This window comes from Sorex fumeus, unplaced genomic scaffold, assembly GCF_029834395.1.
Source record: "Sorex fumeus unplaced genomic scaffold, SorFum_2.1 ptg000086l, whole genome shotgun sequence".
NCBI classification, from domain to species: domain Eukaryota; kingdom Metazoa; phylum Chordata; class Mammalia; order Eulipotyphla; family Soricidae; genus Sorex; species Sorex fumeus.
This window is the reverse complement of record NW_026606143.1, coordinates 33,280,088-33,298,741: the sequence shown is the minus strand read 5'-3', so window position 1 is coordinate 33,298,741 and position 18,654 is coordinate 33,280,088. Positions and strand designations below refer to the sequence as shown.

Below are 18,654 nucleotides of genomic sequence, written 5' to 3'. Positions count from 1 at the left end.
TCCTCAAGGAAATCATCAAACTTGATTATGTAGCAAAATTGCTTTATGTGTATTCCTCATTTTATCATTTGGGCTGGAGCCTTAGCACAGCGGATAGGGCATTTACCTTGCACGTGGCCAACCCGAGTTTGATTCCTCTATCCCTCTTGGAGAGCCCGGCAAGCTACCAAGAGTATCTTGCCCGCACAGCCAGCCTGGCAAGCTCCCCGTGGCATATTCGATATGCCAAAAACAGTAAAAAGAAGTCTCACAATGGAGACGTTACTGTGCCCTCTTGAGCAAATCTATAAACAACAGTGCTGCAGTGCTATCATTTGGATTCTTAGAAAGGCTTATAATCAAGAATTGAAACTTCAAAGATGTCTTTAAAACTAAACTTTTTTAAAACTAAGAGTTTTACATTTTACATTTTTTCACAATGATGAATTCAATGTGCTGATTCATGGTGAAATAATATTTATTTCTTACTACTCTTTGCTATCCATATAAATACTAAGGTAAAAGGTAAAGGTAAAGGCCCTCCCGTTGATCGTCGATTTGCTCGAGCGGGCCCAGTAACGTCTCCATTGGAGACTTTGTTGTTACTGTGTCTGGCATATCGAATACTCTCGGTAGCTTGCCGGGCTCTCCGAGAGGGGCGGAGGAATCGAACTCGGGTTGGCCATGTTGGCCGCGTGTAAGGCGAACGCCCTACCCGCTGTGCTAACTTAGCTTAAAAGGCAAACAGCTGATTACCAATGTATTTTTTACTTTATGGGCTCTTTGCAAGGCGTAAGAAACCTCCCTGCCCCAAGATGCACAGATCAGACATTAAAAAATGCTGTCCTTTGTGGTCATATAGGAACAATAAGCTATATTTGTGCTTTAGGTCTTATTCATTGTCCTTTATAGATAGAGTGGAAAATATTTGATTGATCTGGAAAATCAGTGGAGTCTGGTAAAATGAAGGTTTTACTCTATGAAAATATTTGCATCACTTTTACAATGCTCTTTGATTCCAAACTAGGATATTGAATATTGTTTGGTTTAGCGTCTGTTAATTTAAAAAATTATAATTCTATTATATTTATAATTTATAATTCTATTATAATTCTATTAGTTTTCTATTTATACCAAAGGAAAGATATCTTCTTCATATATAACATGCAGATTGACTGAAATACATATTCCTAATTTATAACTATAAAAGTAGAAATAGGAAAATGGGCAAAAAATATTACTAATGAAAATGCTAAGTAGATAATGGTCCTAAAATATTGGTAGTTTATATTTCTCCCTGGTATAATTTGAAAATCATATGTCTCTCTTCCACAAATTTTCATCTCCTCAGTGGCAAGGCCTGTTCGTGGCAAGGCAAGAAGCTTATGTGTTCTAAATTCTTTTAGTTTTATTCATGCTAAATTAAAAATAGATTAGTGACTTTACTTATTTTACATTTTTGCCTACGGAAGCAATTAATATCTTAATCTAATTTAAACTATTAAAAAACTTTTATAGATATAGCATCGTGAATATTCAATAGTATTTTTCAGCCTGTTTTAATTTTTGTATTGTATATTTTAGAAACTTTTTCCCAAGTCTTCCAGAGATTTTTTTTATTATTAAATTTATTTATTTAGGGCTGGAGCCATAGCACAGCTGTAGGGCATTTGCCTTGCACGTAGCCAACATGGCCGACCTGAGTTCGATTCCTCCGCCCCTCTCGGAGAGCCCGGCAAGCTACCGAGAGTAGTAACCATTTCCCACCACCACGGATCCCAGTAACCCTCCCATCCCCCATCTCCTTATCCCCCCCATCCCACCCTGCCTCTGTGGCAGGGCATTCCCTTTTGTTCTTTCTTTCCTATTGGTGTTGTGGTTTGTAAGAGTTAAGCCTGATTTTCAGGGAGAAATGTTGGATAATTTACTTTCCATTGATCACTTTATATATAAGGAGATGTCGTGCAGCCGCTTACGGTTTGGAGTAAAAGTCCTGGTTCCTGCATAACCGAGCTATGCTTGTAGAGGCTCATGGTCACCTGGGTTCCATCTGGAGGAGGCGGGATGCGGCACACACACCCCATCTGGGACTTCCCGGTGATCTCGGCATTCTCCAGGAGCTGTGGAGTGTCTTGTTTCCTTCCACCCACCCACCCCCACCCCGCCTTTCTTCTCTGTGGCTGTGTGCTGTAAAGATGGCGCTGGGGGGCGGGTTGTGGGCGTGACTTCCAGAATCAGAGGTTACCTGGGAACCAGGGCAGTACCTGCAGTTTGGTGTGAAAGTTCTGTTCCTGCATGCTCGAGCTGTGCTTGTAGAGGCTCATGGTCACCGGGGTTCCATCTGGAGGAAGCATTCCAGAGATATTTTTAAGATTTAAATTTATTGCCAGGTTTTATTAAAGATATGCTGTGCACTATGCTAAAATGACTCTATTTTCTACCTTATATATTAGAGATAATACATTATAGTGTCTTATCTCTATTTTGTATTACTTTTTCCTTGAAATTACCCTAAAATGATGACTGAAAGGTTTTAGAGAGTGAAAAGTGCATAGTGTTATTATTTGGGACAGCATTAGGGAGTAATAAAAATGGAATTTCTCTTAACAGTGGACCTTGGTTTAATACAATATATACTTCTGCATGAAAAAGGTTTTAAAGCAGAACAATAAAAATGCATACTGTGTATTCAGTGAGTTATCCAAGTTGCTTTATAAAATTGTTATGATTTATGGACCTACTTAATTCTGGAAATTAATGGTTCCCTATTTAATTTTTAGAATATGCTTGAATTGCTGGAAGAAATGCCAAATGGTGTTCCACCCGATAAAGTGAAAAGTTATATCTATCAGCTAATCAAAGCTATTCATTGGTGCCATAAGAATGATATTGTGCATAGAGGTGAGTATGGGAGTTTTTGGAGTGGAAAATATTCAAACGCCAAGTAAAATTAGCAATAAAATATTTCATCTATTACAGTGTGAAGAATACTCCATAGGCATTGCCAGTCTATATAAATTACATACAATTCAGAAGTATAGCCTATAGGACATTATTTACCCTCCAAGCTTCTTCTTCACCAAAAGAATGCACTGCAAATTTGAGTATTATAGTACGTTCTCTATGTTTGTATAACCACATCCTCTCCTAAATATAGAACATGCAGTGAGATTGAAAACAAAACAAAAACAAAGAGAGAACCCTCAGATGTTTACTTTGAGTCTTACTTGAGGAAAAATAATACAGTGGTACCACCTCCATTGCCTTTTTGTGTCGTGCTGGTAAACCAGCTAATGCAAAAAAAACCTAGAATCAGGTGTCAGAGGTGGTCCTTAAGTTTCTGACCCCCACTGACAACCACCATCTCTGGTATGCACCATCACCTTCTGCTTTTCCTTACCTATAAATGCAATATGTCCATTGTTTGCAGGTTGCAGGCATGATCAGTCTTGCATGAAAGCCACGATTATTCTTCCATGAACTGTTTTGTTTTATCCTTTAAAATAAAGATGGTTTATAGCAATGAAAGAGAAATGACTTGCTGGGCACTCATCTTTGACATTATGCCATTTATCTTCTCCTGGTAATCTCTCTTGCATTCCAGAGTTTTATCGTAATGGAACATAAATTGATAAAATAATGAAGCTAAAGGAATGTTTATCAGGAAATATTGCAATATCCACTTCTTTGAATTACCAGATAAATGAACATATTTTAATGTAGCTATTCTATCTAGCACACAAGAATATCCCTCTAAGAATAGTCTCACTTTAAAAATAGCTGAAAGATTGTATGAGGAGTGCCAGATCCTATTATTTCTAGAAAGAGGCAGTTTATATTTCTGGTGTTGATGTGAGTGTTATGGAAAGATCACCATGTCAACTGAGCATCTAGTGTGTTGCTAAAGGTTTTAATAGCAGTACAGTTTAAGGATGTTAACAAGGGACTGATTTGGGTGCGATTTCTTAGTGATACTATTATTTTGTTACGGGTATAAAATGATTGTAAATTAGCAGTAGAAACCATGCTTCTGGATATTGAAATCAGCAGAATTTACTCACCTGCCATGTGATACAGCTGATAAGTACTTTAAAAATAGAACTGTGAGCTACCTCCCATTGGGGAATTTTTTGTTTAGCTCTGTTTCTCAACTCCTACTTCATCTTCACAAGAAACATGGAAAACATGAGGAATTTTATCTTGACTCATCTAGTACAGGTTCAGCGTTATACATTTATAATTGTGACTCACACTGCAAAGCTAAAGAAACCATATAAATAGAGACGTGATATAGAAAATCTTAACAGAAAATTTATCTTATATGTATTTTCCCAAATTATAATCCTAGCTTTCATATGTATTTTCAAGGCATCTTGTTGTGAATGTGAATATTTTTATATTTTAATCTCCAAAATTTGTACTTCTTAGTATTTTGTGAAATAATTTTTTTAAACTATGTCAGGTTCAATCATTCTTGAATTCCTTTCAGCGGTCTAATTAATCTTCTAAGATTTGAGCAGCAGGCAGTTTTGAAATGGAAGTCTGCTTGTTTCTCAAAAAGAAATTAATAGAAACTTCAATATATGACCATAAAATATGTTCCTAAATTATTCTGAAGATTTCTAATGTGGTATCATTATAATGATCTAACAGCGTGAACTAGCAGTATATGGAACAAAAATTAATACTTATTTTTTAATCTTGATCCTCCAGATATAAAGCCGGAAAACCTTTTAATCAGCCACAATGATGTTTTGAAATTATGTGATTTTGGTAAGTTAAAAAGAAGTTTGTTATGTGCCTGCCAAGAGGGCAGACTGGGGGGTTGGCAGGGACCCTGGGGACACTGGTGGTAGGATTGGTGTCACAACCTTGGGTGCCTGAAATAATTCTGTTATGAACAATTTTTTAAATTATGGTGACGAATTATAAATAAATATATATATAAATAATTTTTAAAAAAAGATTTGGGTATGCAAAATCAGGCAAACCTGATGCTGCTTTTTTTCGTTAAATAATAATTTTATTCGTTAAATAACATACTATAATGGTTTTGAAAGATGGGTAGAAATTTTTGCTAATTTGAATGCAAAAACTAAAATTATATTGCTTTTCAGTTTTAGGAAACATTGAAAGTGAAATGTGTTTACAACAGTCAGGAAAGCCTCTATATTAGAAATGAGAGTTTTTAAAATACAGAATTACTATAACTAATTAGTAGCTTTTATAGACAGAGTGACAATATTTTCTATGTTTTGATTTGAATTACCTGGGAGCATTCTGTTTGGTCATATACTGGAAAATTCATTAACGAAAGAGTGCTTTTTACTCTTCATAGTAGTGCCTACCAATTAAAAAAAATTATCATGTAATTTTTTTTAATGGGGGGGTGGGCCAACATATGGCAGTGCTTGAGGAGTGCTCCTGGCTCTGTGCTCAAGGACTCGTTCCCAGGTGTGCTTGGGGGACCATGTGGTGCTGGAAACGGAACTGGGGGCGTTTTTAAAATAAGAACTAATTCATAGAATTGATACATAAATATGCATATGTTTATAAGTCCAGTACTTAATGACCCCAGAAAAAGAATTTTCTAGGAAATAATACTGTGACTTAGCATAAAAACCTCTTAAATGTTTAGGCATAATCATGTGCCTATGTGAAAACACAAACGTATTGTATTCACAGAACAGTTCTGTTTATATAAAGTCAAAAGTATTTTTTAATTTTGGTTGACTTTTGGCCATACCTGGCAGTACTCAGGTCTTACTCCTGGTTCTGTGCTTAGGAATCACACCTAGCCGGCTTGGGGGACCAGAGGGGGTGCTGGGGATTAAACCCCGGTCAGCTGTGTGTAAAGCAAACATCCTACCCACTGTACTGTTGCTCCAGCCCAGGAATTTTTAGAACAATTTTATTTATTCCCTTTAAGTATTCAAGTGAATGAGACTAGTCATTATTTATTGATGTATAATATTTCAACTCCTTGTTGAATGTATAGAAAGTTTTTTGGAGTGGTGTCACACCCAGTGCTCAGTGCCTACTAATGCCTCTGTGCTCAGGGACCACTCCTGGTGGACTTGGGGAACCACATGGGGTCCCCCAAGGATTGAACCCTGTCAGCTGTATGGAAGGCAGACGCCGCCCCCCCCCCCCCGCAACTACACTTGTTGCTCTAGCCCCTGATTAAGGGAAGTGTTTGAGTTGTGCTCTTCTAGTAGAAAATTATACTGTTTCCCATATATAAAGTTCTATACTAGAGGTTAAAAAATCATTTTTATTAAAATAAAATAAAACAGAAGAGTTTCATGTTATGAATTAGGGCGCTTAGGTCTTAGGTCACTTTTTAAAATTATACTTTTTCTTGATTCTTATGCTGAAAAATAGCTTGGTTTTTAAAAATGTCATTTCTTATATAGTCAAATATAATCACAGATACAATTTTGGTGTATAAATCTTAATGTATAAATCAAAATGTATCTTTCTTAAATTACACAAGAAATGGAAACTCTCTAAGAATTCACTTTGAAAAAAAAAAGAATTCACTTTGTAGTATGATGAGTTTTAGTCCATGTAGCAATGATTTACATGATATTTTCAAAGAATTTTAATACTATCATGAACTTGCTTCCTTGAGGGAAAATGTTTTATAAGACTTGATTTTGTTTATATTTTATGATAAGGAACATTGTAAAGAAGCGTTTTGCTATGTCCTAAATATCTTAAGATGTACCAAGTAGAATAAAAAGGAACTACTTGAAGGGTGTGTTTAAAAGCTTTTGATTGCGGGGGAGAGAGAGAGTACAGTGGGTAGGGCCCTTGCTTTGCATGTGGCCAATTTGGGTTTTATCCCAAGCGCTGCCAGGAATAATGCCTGAGTGCAGAGCCAGGAGACATTGCCAGGTATGACCCCAAAACAAAAATTATCATTTTGATTGGACTGAGGATGTGGCATTAGGATAGAATACATGCTTCACAAGTGTGACACCCTAGTTTCAATCTCTTATCACATGTTTCCCCCTTCCAGAATTATCCCCACATAAGAATAATTTTGATCTTGGCCTTTTTCAGTGTTTTTTTTTCTTTTCTTTTTTTTTTTTTTTTTTGCTTTTTGGGTCATACCCGGCGATGCTCAGGGGTTACTCCTGGCTCATGCACTCAGGAATTGCTCCTGGTGGTGTTCAGGGGACCATATGGGGTGCTGGGAATCGAACCTGGGTCGGCCATGTTGGCTCCGTGCAAGGCAAACGCCCTACCGGCTGTGCTATCGCTCCAGCCCCTTTTTTAGTGTTTTTTTTAGCCTTATTCTTTTCAGAAATAATGTCTGTTTCTGACTTTCTATCCATAATTATGATTACCTCCAATACTGACTGAGACTTTTTTTTTAATTGAATCATCGTGAATACTGAGACTTTTTTGCTTCTTCGATACCCTTTACTATGTATCTATAGTTCCATGGCTTAGAGATTTACTTAATCTCCAAAATTAATTTGTAAAGCCAGTTACAATAGAGATGCCCGTGGAATGTTTAATACAGGGAGAGAGTATCCCTGGTTTAGCATCATTGCTTAAAGAGAAGATCATTTTAATGCTTCGGAAGTTTTGTATGGCAGCTCCACATCGTTGACTTTGTGCCCTGTGCAGCCCGAGTGAGGGCTTCCAATTGTTTTCTCTCAGAGCATGTAGCTCAAACTGTCTAGCTTGAAGAACTCCATTAAAGCAAACAAGCTTTTCTCCAAAATGTATCGCACAAAGTTGATTAATTGCATTTAGGGGGTTTTATTTTGCTGTAGCTATTTTTATTTTTCAGTGTTTCCTTTTAAGAAGCACTATTTCGCTTTTCAGAACTGACATATACCTTCATTTTACCCCTAATTTTAACATTTTGGTTCTCTGTAAATGTTCACAATGAACCTGTCACTGCACTTGGTGAGTGAGATGGGTAATTAACTTAACTGCTAGCTTATATTGTAGTCCCAGACCTTTTGAAAGGATTTCAGGAGAAATAGTGATAAAGTCTGAAAGTAAGATAACCCTAATAAACTTCTAGTCACTTAAGAGATAAAATACTTGTAGCTTGCTTTGATTTCATTACTTACAGCCATTAGCGATTTACATAATGTCTAGAAATGAAAAAGAACAATAGATATGTATAAGTATGCAATAAATGCTCATAAGTATGGGATGATTTTGAAACTGAATTTTTTTTAGCTTAGGGGAAAGATTTGGTTTTATAGATAATACATCATTTGTCTTAATTGACACGAACAACAAACTAACTTTTGTAAGTAAAAACGATATCATTTATTTTAAAACAATTCATTCAATATCAGCATGTTCTTCAGATGCTCCTTTAAAATATTACTAGGGGGCCAGAGCAATAGTACAGTGGGTAGGGCACTTGCCTTGCATGCGGCCAACCCAGAATTGATCCCTGGCACACCAGATGGTCTCCAGAGTTCTGTCAGGAGTGATCCCTGAGTATAGAGCCAAGAGTAAGCCCTGAGCACAGTCAGGTGTGGCCCTAAAATGAATAAATAAGTAAGTAAAAATACTACTAGCTCTGTAATATTTTGCCAACATAAAATATTTCTTTTTCCACATTACACAATTGGACTTGACTTTGCTGTCTTTCAGGGTTCGCGCGCAATCTCTCCGAAGGCAATAATGCTAATTACACAGAATATGTGGCCACCAGGTGGTATCGGTCCCCAGAGCTCTTACTTGGGTAAGTCATATTCTGAAATAGAGTGACATTCTACGTGTTTTTGCTGATCTGAAATTGTTAGCAGTTAAAATTTGTTAATTGATATTTAGCTACTTCTTACAGTATACCAAGCCCAAAAACAATGGCACAGATCAGACATCATTCTTACTCATTCTTGATTCTGGTGCCAGCAGTTTGAGTTCATAGGGTGACTCTCCTGCTGCTCTTGATCGCAGTGGTTCATGCAGCCACAGTCAGCAGGTTATCTGGTGCGTGGTTGGTTTAGGGACCTTAGCTGCGACAGCCCATCTTCTGTTCCATAGGGACTCATCTTCCAGTAGGCTAGTCCAAGTTTATTCTCATTACAGAAGATGTCAAGGTGTTTTTTTGAGCTTCTGTTAGCATGACTTTTACCTCATTGACTAACATGTTTTATGGCCAAACCTCAATTCAAAGGATGGAGAAATAACTCCACTGTCCTACTGCCTTGTTGGGAGTAGAGGCAGGGTCACACTACAAAGTGGCAGGTGGACAGAGAGCGGGACAGGGGAGTGGGGAGGGGGTGTATATCAAGCCTTCCACATTAGAAAGGTAAGTGTGAACTGAGTTTTTACATACTGCCTTATCCGTTAGTTAATTCTCTTATTCTTGTATTCATTCAGCAAATCCTTGAGTATGTTTTTTGTTTAGTCATCTTATTAAACACATGATATAAATATTGAGTCAGTTGCCATTTTTCTTTGGAACAAAGTAACTCCTGTTTGATGAAAAATGGCTATCCAAAGGAGCACTGCATTGATGATGTTCTCAACAACACCTCCACTTGTACCCTTCTACTTTCAAAGCTCTTTCGTTTGTTGGCACCAGAGACTGATCTTCTCAATAAGGTTCTTTTTAATATGTTCTTCTTTAGAGCCTAAGAGGAATCTGATATCCTGATTTTCATTACTTAATTTTATTAATTCCCTACCTATCCTAGCCCTAGTATTTTTCCTAGATGATATTTCCTCCTTTCTGATTATGTGAGAATGGAGAAGGAGGGGTGAAAAGATAGCTCAAAGGGCTAGTGAATATGATTTGCGTGTAGGAGACTGAGGTTTGATCCCTGGCCTTTCATGGTCCTGTGAGCACTGCCAGGAGCCAAGCAATGTACCAGGAATAGCCTCCGCAAATAAAATTAGATATAGTAGAAACAATGATTGGGGCATGAATGGTAGGTTTCATTCCCTTAGTGTATAGATGTATAGACATCTCGGGTTCATGGGTAGTTTAATTTTTAAAAGACGTTTGATAGAACATAAATAACTCTTCTCAAGGTCATGATGATTCTATGTTTAAGTTACTCACCGATGGTTTATTTTGATGTTAATTTGCTTCCCAATGTCTACCAACCATTAGGCGGTAGTTCTTGATTCACTGCTGACCTAAAACCTATGAGAATTATTAGTGTCTGTTGTTAATTTTTTTAACATAAAAACTCGCTTTTTCCTGGAAAACAAATGCTGTGAATTAGATCATATTAATTCTCTTTGTGTGGAAAGATTTTAGAATTTCTATGCTGGTATTTTAATGAATTTAGGATTGATTTTTATCCATCTGTGTTTCCTCTGTACATGTCATACCTCTGACCAGACTCACTGGGATACTTTGTCCATTTTCTCTTGCGAGGGATTGGGATTTTAATCTACTGAACAGTATTTATCAAAGAAGAAATGCATATGAAATTGATCTTTCTTAGAACCCTATTGTGGAAGGGACAGTTCATTCTGATGATGGCCTTCTTGTAGAATTTCACCTAATAATGCCTATGAGAAACTGAAGTCACATTTAAAGATGTGTGAGAGCTACAAAAAGTAGAGACTTCAAACAATTTGACCCAAATGGAATATTGCTAATGAAAGGATGTCAAGTACAATTGAAGATCCATATTTGTGTAAAAATCACACTGAAATAAGTTAGTTGATTAACACTGAGAGTTTTACATTTTTGTACATTCTGAAAACTTTGTCCTTGACATTCAAAATAGTTCCAACTGCATGAATTATTCAAATCAGTTGACAGAAGAAAATAGCATGTAGGTTTTTCTATGGGTTTCTCCATCTAGCACAAGTTTTCTCTCCCTCATACGGCTATTGAAGATCAGTATTCTCGCTTTCCCAACATGCTGCTCCAAAAATCAACATGGAATTTCCTGATGGTCTTTAGAGTCTCATGGAAAGGCAATGAGATAAATAAAATAATGTTTATTGTTATGGTGATTTGTTTCACAAGTGTATCCTAATGACATTCTAGGGTTCCATTCCATTTTTATCCAAGATACTTCATTTTGACTTTTATCTTCTTAAAGCCTAAATTATTTCCATTAGAAACTTAAGAGACTATGGTTTCTTAATCTGCCATAAATAAGTTGACATGTCAATTGATACTGGGATACAACACTGTTTCATAAATATCTAAATCTTCATGTATAGTCATTTATGATAGTAATGCTTTCAGAGACCTGTGGTAAACTCAGAAGAGAGATATAAATGCTTAAGTAAGCAGAATAAATGCTTTAAGGGAAATAACTCTTTTACAAGCCCATACACATAGGGTACAAAAAATTCAAGTAAATAAGAATTTAACACAATTTTAGCTATTAGAAATTGCTACTGTATGCAATGTATATGTGGTCATGAGTTAAATAATATTCACTTTTGTTTAAGAGAAAATGTAAGTCAGTGGTGCATTTTAATATACTGAATCCTAATAGTAGATAAGATATAACTTTTTGACATTAGGAGCTAAAGGATAATTATCTGGAAGACTAATTTTTTTGGAAACATTTCATTTCCAAGTGAGATGTTAGTTCATTAGATGTGTGTGCTGGTTTAGGGTTCTTAAAGGAATTCATGTTCAAAATATACCTGAATGTGAATAAAGTTTCAATGCAGTATATACTACCAAATTTGTAATTAAACCAATGACTTCATTACCATAGGTTTATTCCTTGTGTTCCGAATTTTTACTTAGCCACTATTCTTTTTCATTCTGCCTCACCTAGCACTTTTTGATTTCTTATACGAAAGGCTTTAAATCATGAATCTGTTCAAAATAATTTAGAGGTTATTACAATGTATTTCTTCTGTTGCCAAAATAATCTCTCCTTTTCCTTTTCAGAGCTCCCTATGGGAAGTCTGTAGATATGTGGTCGGTAGGCTGTATTCTTGGGGAGCTTAGCGATGGACAGCCTTTGTTTCCTGGAGAAAGCGAAATTGACCAACTTTTTACTATTCAGAAGGTGCTAGGACCACTTCCATCTGAGCAGATGAAACTCTTTTATAGTAATCCTCGATTCCATGGGCTCCGGGTAAGAGGCTTTGCTAGACAACTCAATATGGGATCAATATAGCAGTATTGAAATTATTTATAACAGAAAAGAATGCTAAGCTATCCATTAAATACAATTCCCTTTCTCAATACAATGTCTTTAATCCCTACTGGAGTATCCTTGAATCTTATATAATATTTATGAAGTTTTCAAAGTGATCTGAATTTGCAAGTGGGAGTTGCAAATGTTTTTCCTAATTTCTAAGTTCAACTTTTTGAAATCTTTTCTGGCATACATATTACTGCATTCTGAATTTTGGTTATCTTTGAATGTTTCTTTATCCAAAACAGTATGCATCCCCCAAATATATAAATATGGATGAATGGCTGTTGCTTATTTGAACAAATATATTTTTAGGGATTTGAGGACGACTGAATACTACATTCTGCAGATCTGTAGGTGTTGGTTTAGCCAGGTACTTCTTGTCTGTTGACAATAAAATGTAAATCTTCTCTTCAGATTAATCTAGCATATTCTTTTGAGCAGTCTTTCGTAGACTTACTAATTTTGTATAAAATGCATTTTCTGAGAATATGCTAAAATAGTCTTAAAGTAAAATTTTCCCCAAATAAGGAACTGCCAACTACAGAGACATCCTCCTGGAGTGGCCAGTTATATATTGTTGCTGCTTCTCTCCCTTGTCTGCTTCAGTAGCTGCTTTCTCCCTAGACTGTGCCATCTGCCATGTTTAGGATAACATGCTAATTGGTGGCCATTGTAGGAACCGTCAAATTTGCTCATCGCCACTTCTGTTGTAACTTTCTTTGCCTTAAATGCAAAAGTCTCAGATCTCTCTCTCTCTCTGTCTCTATTCTCTCTCTCTCTCTCTCTCTCTCTCTCTCTCTCTCTCTCTCTCTCTCTCTCTCAACCTCTGCAAAGCACTTTATTGTTCCCTTTGGCTTACTACAACTCAATTAATTTTAATTTTTCAAAAAAATATTTTATGGGGGTGCCAGTGCGTTAAATAGTGCAATGGGTAGGACACTTGCCTTGCATGAGTTGCTGACCCAGGATCCATCTCCTGCACCCTGTATTATCCCCCCAAACCCTGCCAAGAGTGATTCCTGAGCTTAGAATCAGGAGGGAACCCCAAGTACTGCTTTGTATAGCCCAAAAACAAAACAAAAAATTAAAAATGAACAATGTTTTATGGGAGTTAAATTGCATTATTTGTTGCAGGTGTGTATCAACCTCTGTATTAAGTTCATCACTAAGAGTCTATTTCTGTCCTTTACCAATTAACTCCTTTTATTTGATGATTTCATTTCTTGCATCTACCCTGTTTTCTCTTTTCATTACCACTAATTTGATCATATACTCTAAAAAATAAGTTTAATTTAGTTCATCTGTTTGGCTTTTATGTACCCCATATATGAGTGAAATCATAAGGTGTTTGTCTTTCTCTGACTTTTTTTACTAAACATAATGCTTTCTAGGTTTTTCTGTGTTGTTGCAAATTGTAGGTTCTCTCCAAGCAGTGTTCCATAGTGTATTTTACAAAAAGCTCACCTTTATTCAGTCATCTGTCGGTGGTATTTTGGTTGTTTCCAACTCTTAGGTATTGTAAATAATGCTGTGGTGAACATGGGATTATACATTGAAATATTTGAAATTATTGTTTCAACATTTTTTATTAAATACAGTGAGTTAAGTTCAATTAAAGGCACTTCTAGTTTTAATTTTTTGAGGAACCTCCATCTTGCTTTTCTATTGTACCAATTTATATCCTCACAACACTTGTTTGTTTGACTTTTGAGCCTTGCCCAGTAGTATTCAGTGGCTACTCCAAGTTCTGTGCTTGGTGGTCACTCTGGCAGTACTTGGAACCATGTGGTACTGGGGACTGAACCCGACTGGGTCTGCTGCATGCACTCAGCCCATTGAGCTATCTCTCTGGTCCCAACTTGTTTCTTGTCTTTTGGACAATATCAAAAACATAAAGTGATGTCTCATTGTTTTGATGTCTCCTTTGGAAAACTATCTATTCATATCTTCCGGTCCCCTATTCATTTTTCTGTTGAATTATTTGCTATTTTTGTGGTTGAATTTTATAAATTCTTTGTTTATATTAGCTATTAACCCATTGTCACATGAACTCGATATGCCAAAACTAGTAAATACAATGGATCTCATTCCCCTGACCCTGAAAGAGCCACCAATACGGCAGCGTTAAGAAGGATGAGGAAGGAGAAGCTGATAAAATCTCAGGGCTGAACTAGGCTGCCAAAACGAAGAAGGACAAAAATGATGGTCTGTACTTTCAATGCACGTACACTGGCATTGGATGCATCCATCGAGGAGCTGATGGTGTAAGCGTGAAACATCAAGTACGACATCACTGGTCTCACCGAGATGAGAAGGCATCAATCACATCATGCTGTTTTCAACACTGGAGAAGAACTGTTCCTCAGAACATGCAACAAAAGAGGTGTCAGTGGTGTTGGTGTTCTTGCCAACACGAACTTGATCAGAAACATTGATTCATTCGAATGCCTAACAACCCGAATCAGATGTTTACACTTGAATAGATATGGCTCACTGCCGGCAGTTTCTGTCTTGGTTGTCTACGCACCAACATCCAATTGTGATGAAGGAGAAATTGAGAAGTTCTACATGGAGCTGGAGAGGTTCTATAAAGAAGATCACACCTTCTCCAAGATCATTGTCGGTGATTTTAATGCCAAGATAGGACCAAGAAGATCAGCCGAAGAACTCCACATCGGGACCCATGGCCTAGAATGGAACGAACAGTGAGAGACTGTCTGAGTTCATCATGTCGACCAAGACCATCCATGATAACTCACACATTCCAGAAGGCCGAATCTAAACGTTGGACATGGGAGTCTCCCTGTGGAAGTTTCTACAACAAAATTGACCACATCATATTCAATTGACAGTCTTGCATGACCAATGTCACTGTTGTCCCAAAATTCCAAACGGGATTGGACCACCATCTCCTTCATGCAAAATTCTACTTCACAGAGTGGGGAGAAAGGGCTGCAAAGTTTAAGATTACTCCCAGAACGAACACCAACTGGAAGCTCTTTGGCACTATTGCGGCAACATGGGAAGATTTCGTCATTGACAACATTGACAAGGAATACGATCGACTGGTCCAGCACCTCCATGATTGTTTGAAGAACGCCGAGAGAGAGATAGGCCCAAAATGACGCCTGTCTTCGAAAACTCTCGAGCTCATTCGCCAACATGGCTTGGTGCAAGCCTCAGGCAACTGCAAGCAAAGGTCCAATCTCGCAAAGCAGTGCAGAGAAGCGATAAAGGAAGACCTCAAAGAGAGAAGAGCAGCAGTGCTGGCAGATGCGGCAGAAGCCGGGAAAAGCATTCACAACGCCTGTCTGTCCTTCGCCAACTACAAGACCAAGATGACAGCCCTTCGATGTCCTGATGGATCTGTCACATCTTCCGGAAGGGCAATGGAGAAGATTGTCCATGACTTCTGCTCGGATCTCTCTGATAGCCACGTCCACCTGCCCACATACCAAATTCTGCAGGATGGATATGTCATTCCCAGCATTCTTCCTTCCGAAATCTGATATGCTATTTCATCGGTAAAGAAGCAGACAGCACCCAGCCCAGACAAGGTCAGACCCGAACACCTGAAGAATCTGCTGTCAGTACTCATCAACACACTGGCTTGGCTCTTCACACACTACCTTTCTGAATGCAAGATTCCTTCCCAATGGAAAACCAGCAGGATCGTACTACTATACAAGAAGGGAGACATCCACGACATTGGCAACTATCGCCCTATCTGCCTGTTGTCTGTCGTCTACAAGCTGTTCACTTGAGTCATCCTGAATAGGATTGGCAGAACACTAGATGAAGGACAACCATGCGAGCAAGCCAGTTTCCGAAAAGAATTCAGCACAATCGACCATATCCACACGGTAACCAAGCCCATTGAGTTTTCTTGGGAGTTTAAGATGCCACTCTGTCTAACGTTCATTGATTTAAAGAAGGCCTTGATTCTGTTGAGACTGAAACAGTCATCAAAGCCCTAGCCAAACAGGGTGTTCAAACTCAATACATCAGGATCGTCTGTGAGCTGTATTACGGATTCACTACCAGGATTTCACCATTCTACAAAGAAGTAATCATTGATGTCAAGAGAGGGGTTCGGCAGGGTGATACCATTTCACCGAAACTCTTCAGTGACACCCTCAAGAACATCATGTGACGACTGGAATGGGAAGGAATGGGAGTGAAGATAGACGCACCTCCACTTTGCTGATGACATTGTTTTAATAACACCAAACATCAGCCAAGCAACACAAATGCTGGCTGACTTTGACCATGAGTGTGGAAAGGTCGGACTACAGCTAAATCTCATGAATACAATGATTATGAGAAGCAGTCTCTTTCCTGACATTCCATTCGCACTCAATGGGATGAACATCTCCGAATGCAACAGTTATGTATAACTAGGTCGAGAAGTCAACATGACGAATGACCTGGCACCTGAGTTGAGCTGGAGGAAGAGAACGGCTTGGAGCGCCTTCAAGAGTGTCGAGGACAAAGAATGTCTGGCTCCGGGCACATCTCTTCGATTCCACTGTTCTTCCTGCATTGACATATGCCTCAGAGACCTAGGCCCTATGAAATTCAGGTCTCCCAAAGAGGAATCGAAAGATCTATGCTTGGAGTATCACACTTCACTCAAATGAGAGAAAGAATCTGGAGTTCTGACTTCCATCGACGACCAAGAATCAGGGATGCTGTCTCATTTGCCAAGGCATCGAAAATCAGATGGGCTGGACATGTAATGAGATTTGGAGACGACCACTGGACTAGAGCCATTACCTACTGGATTCCACAGGACGTCAAAAGTCCGCGTGGCTGCCCACCTACAAGATGGTCAGACTTCTTCATCAAGACCCTGAACCATCGGTTTGAGGCTGTTCACGTTCCTAGAATGAGCAGACGTCATTGGGCTACACTAGCGCACGACAGGGATGAATGGAGACATTACTGGCACCCACTCGAGCAAATCGATGAGTAATGGGATGTCAGTTGATCAAGTGATCACATATATAATATGCAAATATCTTCTTTCAGTAGGATTTTGTTTTGTTTTGGTGATAGTTTTTATTTTTTTTTCACTGTTCAGATGATTCTTTAGTTTGCTGTACCTCTATTTGTCTTCTTTCATGCCCTTTTTTTTGTCTTTTGAGTTATACATATAAATCCCATTTTGTATTATTTTTATATATAGGATTTCATAGTGTCCTAGTTTCATTCTTTTGCTTCTGGATGTCTGCTTTTGTCAACACCATTTATTGACACTTTTTGGCCCCATTGTATGTATTTCATTTCTTGTCATAGATTGCTTGTCTCTATATGTGCTCTTTTATTTCTGAGCTCTCAGTGCTGTTCCTCTGATCTTCAATATCATGCTATTTTGATCATTATCACTTGATAATATTGTTTGAAGTTGAGGAGCTTCAAACAACAACTGTGGGTTTTTTCTTTCTTTCTCAAGATTGATTTTGTTGTTCAGGATATTTTGCAGTTCCAACTAAGTTTTATGGCTTTGTTCTTGTTGTTCTGTTTCTGTGATGAATATTTTGAGATTTTGATAGGGATTACAGTGAATATGTTTATTGCTTTAAGTAATACAACCTTTTAATATTTTTAATTATTCCAACCCATATGCACAGAATATCTTTTCATTTTTTGTCTCTATTTCTTTCAACAATGTCTTCTGATTTTCAATATACAAGCCTTTCCCTCTTTGGTTAAATTTATTCCAAGATATTTTATGCTTTTTGATGTGATTGTAAATAGAATTTGTTTTCTGATTTCTCTTCCTGCTAGATTTTTTTTGAATTTAGCAGTGCAACAGGTTTTTGTATATTAATTTTCTAGCCTGTTGCTCTACTGTTTTATTATTTATAATAGCTTTTACTGGACCATTTGAGATTTTCTGTGCATGTATGTCCTTGGCGAATGATGATAACTTCTTCATTTCAATGTCTTTTGAATCTAGATCCCTTTTATCTCCTTTTTTTGTCTAGTAGCTCTGGTCAGGACTTCTGTCACCATTGTACATCTTGTCTTCTTCCTGGATTTAGAGGAAAAGCTTTCAATTTTTCTACTTTGAGTATGACTTTGACTTGGGTTTGCCATTAGGCTTTATCATGTTAGGGTATCTTCCTTCTCTCTCCATTTTATTGAGGTTTGTAACATAAGAGAATGTTGAATTTTGTCAGATGTTTTTTCTGTACCTTTTGGGTTGTATATCTGGTTTTTGTCCTTTCACTGGTGGTGGTATATCATGTTTGTTTGGTTTACCTGTATTGAACTAAAATGGCTGGATCTCACCATCCTTATCCACTTATCCCTGGAATAAGTCCTACTTGATTGTGGTATATGACTATTTTAATGTTTTGTTGAATTCAGTTTGCTGGTATTTTGTTGAAGATTTTTGTAATTTTAGAATGTGTGTGTGTGTGTGTGTGTGTGTGTGTGTGTGTGTGTGTGTGTAGGAGTATGATCTTGTCTGTTTTTAGTTGGGGTGATACTGTCTTTCTAAAATAAATGTATTTGGAGGTTTTCCCTTTTCAGTACTTTCCATGGGATT

General features: G+C 37.5%; 1 protein-coding gene across 3 annotated transcripts in view; it reads left to right on the top strand.

Annotated features, from left to right (window-relative positions):
- The window catches only part of CDKL5 (cyclin dependent kinase like 5), a 223,138-nt gene that overhangs the window by 154,656 nt on the left and 49,828 nt on the right, over window positions 1–18,654 (top strand). For all 3 annotated transcript variants that reach the window (XM_056131071.1, XM_056131070.1, XM_056131069.1), the window contains exons 6-9: window positions 2,760–2,880; window positions 4,693–4,752; window positions 8,614–8,704; window positions 11,843–12,032. In XM_056131071.1, the coding sequence (XP_055987046.1) occupies window positions 2,760–2,880; window positions 4,693–4,752; window positions 8,614–8,704; window positions 11,843–12,032 (462 nt within the window). The remainder of the gene's footprint in view (window positions 1–2,759; window positions 2,881–4,692; window positions 4,753–8,613; window positions 8,705–11,842; window positions 12,033–18,654) is intronic.